The 6,956-nt window shown below is 46.1% G+C and overlaps 1 protein-coding gene across 2 annotated transcripts; it reads right to left on the reverse strand.

The window, feature by feature from the left end:
• Positions 1-195: 195 nt before the first annotated feature.
• On the reverse strand, positions 196-5,020 carry LOC115567966 (uncharacterized). 2 transcript variants are annotated; one of them, XM_030394938.1, is made up of 8 exons: positions 4,931-5,020; positions 3,944-4,205; positions 3,062-3,163; positions 2,894-2,950; positions 2,080-2,265; positions 1,603-1,728; positions 1,267-1,403; positions 196-1,236 (listed from the first exon to the last, which is right to left on the reverse strand). In XM_030394938.1, exons 2-7 carry the CDS (start codon positions 4,166-4,168, stop codon positions 1,305-1,307), a joined length of 795 nt encoding a protein of 264 aa, XP_030250798.1. In that variant the 5' UTR covers positions 4,169-4,205; positions 4,931-5,020; the 3' UTR covers positions 196-1,236; positions 1,267-1,304. The 2 variants fall into 2 exon arrangements, with proteins under 2 accessions (XP_030250798.1, XP_030250797.1); XM_030394937.1 differs by having other exon boundaries at positions 196-1,403.
• Between the last annotated feature and the right edge of the window lie 1,936 nt (positions 5,021-6,956).

The following is a 6,956-nucleotide window of genomic DNA, read 5'->3' on the forward strand; positions in this document are numbered from 1 at the left end:
GCAGAGGCAGAACTTTTAAATCAATTCATCAGCTGATCAACATTAATAACAGAAAGTCTGACTCAGCTGTCACTGACATCATCAGTGTTGTTCAGCTGATCCACACGTTTGTAGGAGAACCTCAAAGATCAAACTTAATATGACTTAAAATGTAATCAATAAGAGTTTACCACAATAAGACTGCAGCAGTCAGAATGACTCTTACAGTTTGTTTTATTGTGTCGGCTGAGAGGCGGAGAGGAGTAAAAGAACCACCACGTGTTTATAAGAACATGTTTTATGAATTTTCATGTTTCTTCAGTCAGAACAAACAAAGTGGTCAAAATGTCAGATTTATTGTAAACAGAGAAAATCTTTCAGAGACAAATAAAGAAGCGTCTCGCAGTGCAAACGTGTCTGGTCTCATCCAACCACGGCCGGTTCTTACCCAGATCCTTCTGATTGTTGATAAGAACATTAAACATTGAAGCAACTTCAGCAAGAGAAAAATAAGTGCAACGATTTTCTGTGTGGACGCCTGAGCTGACTGAAGCGTTCACACGTTCCTCCCTCACTCAACCTTCAGCGTAATAAAGTGACCGTACATATAATCCACAGGTTTAAGACACTTTAGTGCGAAATGTTGCCCACATTCATTCATATGATCCCAATATTAATGTGCAGAGCTCATGTTGGTCACATCAGCTCCTCTAATGTTGTTCAAAGTGGATTTTCTGCTTCCTGCTGTGTGTTGAGTGAAGCTCCCACAGCGACAGTCACCTGATCTGCTGAGTGTTTTCAGTGACTGTAAATAGATTCTGAGGACGTTTTCTTCTTCTTTACATGAAGCTCATCTGATCCATCGAACAGTTACTAAATATGTGTTCAACACGTCACTCTTTTCTTTAAGTGTCTTCTGTGAATTCTGCATGAAATAAAAAACATGTTTTTAAATCTGCTTCCTGTTGTGTGATAACGTCGTACCTCAGTTTGTCCTGACGTGTCTGTTTGTGTGTGACAGTTATAATTCTTGAAATGCACAAAAGTCTGAATCATCATCTTGATTAAACAAAATAGCAGCTTCAGCAGTTTAACCCTTAATGACCCCGAACACAAAGCAACACAATGAGCAAGATGAACCCCGTAAATAAGAAGCAGAAGAAGAGAAACTGATGAAAGATGATTACAGGTTATAACAACAGGCAGAGAGCCAAAGTACTCTGTTGTGGTATTACTGCAGTATTGCATTAATTATTACTGCATTAATACTGTAGTATTAATGCAGTAATACTGCAGTAATACTGCAGAGGTTGTGTCCTCCCCTCTCATGGTGAGTTTGGACACTCGCTGTCCAACAAGGCGACGTCACTGTCAGCTGGTGACGATGCACCGTCCCGCTGAAAGGTGCAGTCATCAACCTCCACCTGAAGGTCAAAGGTCAAACCATAACATCAACAACATCATCATCATCATCATCATCATCATCATCATCTGCTGTTAAACTGTAAAACTTCATAAAGTCCAGATTAAAAATAGAACGGTCCAAATCTGAGCAGCAGAGGAGATTATGAGTTTAAATCTTGCAGTTAACGTGAGGCTAACACTGACAGTAACACGTCTTACCCTGAGGGGGGCGTAGTTGTTGTGGCGTCCGATGGATCTGGCAGAGAAAACACAAACCGTGATGGCGACACAAACCTGCAGAACCAGCAGAACCAGGAGGAGGCCGAGAGATCCGTACAGCGACACCTGAGACACAAACAACAAGGTGCATCAGATTTAGTATCCACAGCTGTGACCTCAGTGTGTCAGAAACATGTCAAACCAACATCAGATCAATATGAGTACAGTCAGTAGTTACTGATATACTGAATGCTGATTGGCTGCTAACAAATACAACATGTGACCTGTATGAGACGTTAGCAGCAGGCAGCTGACAGTCTCGTCACCTGTTTTTATCACCTGATGATCCTTTAGAATATTAATGAGCAGCAGTCTGAGGTCACTCTGCTCCTGTAGTCCAATCAGAGTGTGTGTTTGTGTTTAGAACCTGTGGACCTGAAATGAGGCGGTCCGGATCAATCACAGGGATTAACTCACATCCATCAACCTCATTTCATCCATGCATCTCCATATCTGAGACTGTGTGGGCTGGTAGTCCCCCCACGGTTCTGTGTTACAGAACCGTTCACTGGGGCGGTGATCGGCCAGAAGCCAGCAGGTGAAGGCCACGCCCACCAGGCCCATCACGGCACCAATCACGTTCCACACCAGAGACGCTCGCACCTGCAGCACCAAACACACACAGAGTGAGAGTGAGAGCGGCACACACAGTTCAGTCTGATGCAGCGACGGGACGTCTGTGTGAACAACGTTTATCACATTCAGTCATCGTTCATTCTCAAACATCAACATCTGCACCAGTGTTCACTTTGTGGACCCAGATGTTGATTCTGTGCAGTTTTAATGTACTTTAAAGTTCAGCTGCAGGATTCTGCAAAGTCTCATGAATGTAACAGAAGTTTCAACACAGAGAAAATCTCTGACATGAAGCAGGAAACATTCTGCAGCGACCCGGCTCGTATCAGAGCACAACACATGCTCCAGTTTTGGGGCCAAAAGCAAAATAATTGAATAAAAAGAATTTTGATTATGATATCATCGTCCGTAAACACACATTCTTTGCAATGATCCCACAAATGTGATTATTGAACTCCTGTGATGGAGGCGAGAACATCAGCACATCAGACAACATGCAGCGGTGCCCTGTAACGGTGACAGGCGGGTCAGTGACATCATCACTCTCTCTTCTCAGGAGGGAAACAAGGACAAACACCTGAGCTGAGCTAACAGAACACAGAAGTTCACAGTGAATGTTGAGGAAAGTCTCCGTGTGACTGATCAGAAAACTCACCAGTTCGACTGAAGTCCGTCTGACGGCCGCCAACGCCAGAGAGCCGGAGACCACGAACTGCAGGACAGCAGAGACACGTGTTGGTTATCCTCTGTGGCGCCGCCTCAGAGCGCTGACAGACATCACTCAGTAATCTGTTACATGTGTGAGTGAGTAAAGTTAACGTACTGTGACTCCGAGGCAGAACGGAGCGTGGAGCAGCAGAACCGGCGAGTAGGCAGCGGTCGCACTGAACAGGACACACAGCACGCCGATGAAGATCTGAACAACCTGAAACACACACATCTTCTGTCAGGATTCATTATGACAGCAGTGGAAGAAATACTCAGATCCTTCAGCACAAGTAGCAGCAGGAAAGAAAAGAAAAGTCTGACATTCCAGGTTCTGAAAACCCGACGGTAACATCCTGATACAGGAGCCGTCTGTGAGCATGAATTCATTCACATTCAGTTTCCTTATCTGCCTTCACAGTGTGCTGAATTAGCTGTTAGCACTTCCTGTTAGCCGTGTTCCCCTGGACAGATATCACTGGATTACTTTGATACTGAAGAAAACCTGATAAATCTCAGGCAGGTTCTGCAGTGAAAAGGAACCGATTGTGTTCTGTGACTTCTGAGCAGATTGAGGACTGTTAATCTTTGATGGACATCAGAGATGTATATGATGTATGATATGTGTGTCTCGCTGAAGTATAAAATGTGTTCCTTGGGGTGTCGTTCAGCTCAGTGAGTAGAGCAGCGTCCGTGTACAGAGGCTGTGTCCTCGCTGCAGGGGACCCGGGTTCGATCCCGGCCCGGGTCCATTTGCTGCATGTCACTCCCCCCTCTCTCTCTCTCTCCCTGTTTCCTGTCACTTTCTTCAGCTGCACTATCAATAAAGTCATAAAGGCCAAGAAACATCTTTAAACCAAACTGTGTTCCATGTCTGTGTGATGTGATTTGACCGAGTTGTGACTCTGAGCAGGACGAGCAGCAGGTCTCAGATCAGCAGCTGAACTTCATTCACTGACATCCAGTAAATAACATTAAACACATCATCAGCGTGTCTCACCCCGAGACACTGTGGCCCCGCCTTCATGAAGATGGAGGTCATGTCATCCATCTTGGCTGGAGCAGCAGGCGGGGCTTTCCTGGCAGGGGGTGGGGCCTGTGTGGATGTGGGCGGGGTCTCTGCGGTGTTAGCAGGAGACTGGAGAGGGATGGACTTCTCATCCTGAGGGATCACCTGGGTGACCACCACCACTCCACCGATCTTGGTGACAGACGTGGATGTCATGATAGAGGTCAGAGGTCACAGGTGCTCAGAGGGAATTCTGAGAGGAAGAAAATAAAAAGTAAAAACTCGGTACAGACAATAAAAACATCTGGCTGACATTCTGCATTAAGATAACAGTCAGCATAAAGATGATCATGTGAAAGTGTTTCTATTATTTTGTTGTTTTATTGTGAAAGAGCTGATTCTGCTGTCTGAGCGGAACACTTCCTGCTGCTCTGTCGGTTCCTCCTTCATTAAACTTTGTATTCAACGTGAAAGAAGCTCAGATTACAAGAGACGCGGTGTCTTGATTTTTACATCAAATAACTTAATGTTACAACACAACCTACATTATATTACATATACCGAATTCACCAGAACAATCTCAGGAGTCATCTGAGCTGCTAATATCTTCTCCACAGAATATCTGAATCTCCCGATAAGCTCAGAAATATTAAATTACCAGAATGCTGAATGAAGTCTGGTTCAGAGTTCGAAAATGAAGTACCAGGAAGTGCTTGAGAATAACAGTTCGTTTGACTTTTACAAAGTGACATTTTAAAATCACACGATTGTTATTAAAGACTTTAAGCTGACAGTTATGATGTTATTAAAACATAAACCAGACAAACTGCTGCTAGCTAACAGCCGTTAGCACATCTGTACGTGTGTGTGACGCAGCAGCTGAAGAGTTCCGAACCTGAAGGCTGTTCAGGTAAAAGTCTCACCTGAACATCCTGGAGCACATTAAAGTCACAGTTCGGTGATTTCAGAGGATCTTACCTGCAGTTTAAACTCGCAGTTCTGAGTCGATGACGCGGAAGTTCTGACCCACACTGGAGCCACAGATAATGCTGCCTTCAGGTGCTTACCATAAACTCGTAAATATAAGTCACAGGCCAAACAAGTTACATTAGCTTAGTGATAAAAACAAAAAACAAAACAAATTTAACGTCGCAGCGATTTTTGTTAAGTTGTGCTGATACAGCAGACACACAATCATCATTATAATGTGGTGCTGTGGTTTAGGGCTTACAACTGCCACTATAAGGTTATAAACTACAAACAACAAAGGAGGAACATATTTCAGATTTGAGGATTTGCAGAGGGTTTAAAAGCTGTGACCGCTTTGTGCGACTTGTTTTAATGTTGGCAGTTTTCCTTCATTAACACAACACCTGCATGCTGAGTCTGCTGCTCCAGGTGTCTTCGCTCTGATAACACGTGAAGGCACCACAAACAGCTACAGAGCGTAACATCCCAGAATCCACGTGTGACGTCACCACCATTTTATTGACTCAGGGAAACCAGCTGATCTGTAGACCTGAACCATGGACCTGAACCATGGACCTGAACCTGTAGACCTGAACCATGGACCTGTACCTGTAGACCTGAACCATGGACCTGTACCTGTAGACCTGAACCATGGACCTGTACCTGGGACCTGAACCATGGACCTGTACCTGTAGACCTGAACCATGTACCTGTACCTGTAGACCTGAACCGTGGACCTGAACCATGGACCTGTACCTGTAGACCTGAACCGTGGACCTGTACCTGTAGACCTGAACCATGGACCTGTACCTGTAGACCTGAACCATGGACCTGTACCTGGGACCTGAACCATGGACCTGAACCTGTAGAACTGAACCATGGACCTGTACCTGTAGACCTGAACCATGGACCTGTACCTGGGACCTGAACCATGGACCTGTACCTGTAGACCTGAACCATGGACCTGTACCTGGGACCTGAACCATGGACCTGTACCTGTAGACCTGAACCATGTACCTGTACCTGTAGACCTGAACCGTGGACCTGAACCATGGACCTGTACCTGTAGACCTGAACCGTGGACCTGTACCTGTAGACCTGAACCATGGACCTGTACCTGTAGACCTGAACCATGGACCTGTACCTGGGACCTGAACCATGGACCTGAACCTGTAGAACTGAACCATGGACCTGTACCTGTAGACCTGAACCATGGACCTGAACCTGTAGAACTGAACCATGGACCTGTACCTGTAGACCTGAACCATGGACCTGTACCTGTAGACCTGAACCATGGACCTGTACCTGGGACCTGAACCATGGACCTGTACCTGTAGACCTGAACCATGGACCTGTACCTGGGACCTGAACCATGGACCTGAACCTGTAGAACTGAACCATGGACCTGAACCATGGACCTGTACCTGTAGACCTGAACAGTGGACCTGTACCTGTAGACCTGAACCATGGACCTGTACCTGTAGACCTGAACCATGGACCTGTACCTGTAGACCTGAACCATGGACCTGTACCTGGGACCTGAACCATGGACCTGTACCTGTAGACCTGAACCATGGACCTGTACCTGGGACCTGAACCATGGACCTGTACCTGTAGACCTGAACCATGTACCTGTACCTGTAGACCTGAACCGTGGACCTGAACCATGGACCTGTACCTGTAGACCTGAACCGTGGACCTGTACCTGTAGACCTGAACCATGGACCTGTACCTGTAGACCTGAACCATGGACCTGTACCTGGGACCTGAACCATGGACCTGAACCTGTAGAACTGAACCATGGACCTGTACCTGTAGACCTGAACCATGGACCTGTACCTGGGACCTGAACCATGGACCTGTACCTGTAGACCTGAACCATGGACCTGTACCTGTAGACCTGAACCATGGACCTGTACCTGTAGACCTGAACCATGGACCTGTACCTGTAGACCTGAACCATGGACCTGTACCTGGGACCTGAACCTGTAGAACTGAACCTGTAGACCTGAACCATGGACCTGAACCATGGACC

This window comes from Sparus aurata, chromosome 17 (genome assembly GCF_900880675.1).
Source record: "Sparus aurata chromosome 17, fSpaAur1.1, whole genome shotgun sequence".
In the NCBI taxonomy this organism is placed as follows: Eukaryota; Metazoa; Chordata; class Actinopteri; order Spariformes; family Sparidae; genus Sparus; species Sparus aurata.

Excerpts from the sequence above, each read along its gene's own strand:
- LOC115567966 (XM_030394938.1), bottom strand. The coding sequence starts at position 4,168 with ATGACATCCACGTCTGTCACCAAGATCGGTGGAGTGGTGGTGGTCACC. Across the intron at positions 3,164-3,943 it reads CGGGGCCACAGTGTCTCGGG|GTTGTTCAGATCTTCATCGG; the intron begins GTGAGACACGCT and ends TGTGTGTTTCAG. Across the intron at positions 1,404-1,602 it reads ACAACTACGCCCCCCTCAGG|GTGGAGGTTGATGACTGCAC; the intron begins GTAAGACGTGTT and ends TTTGACCTTCAG.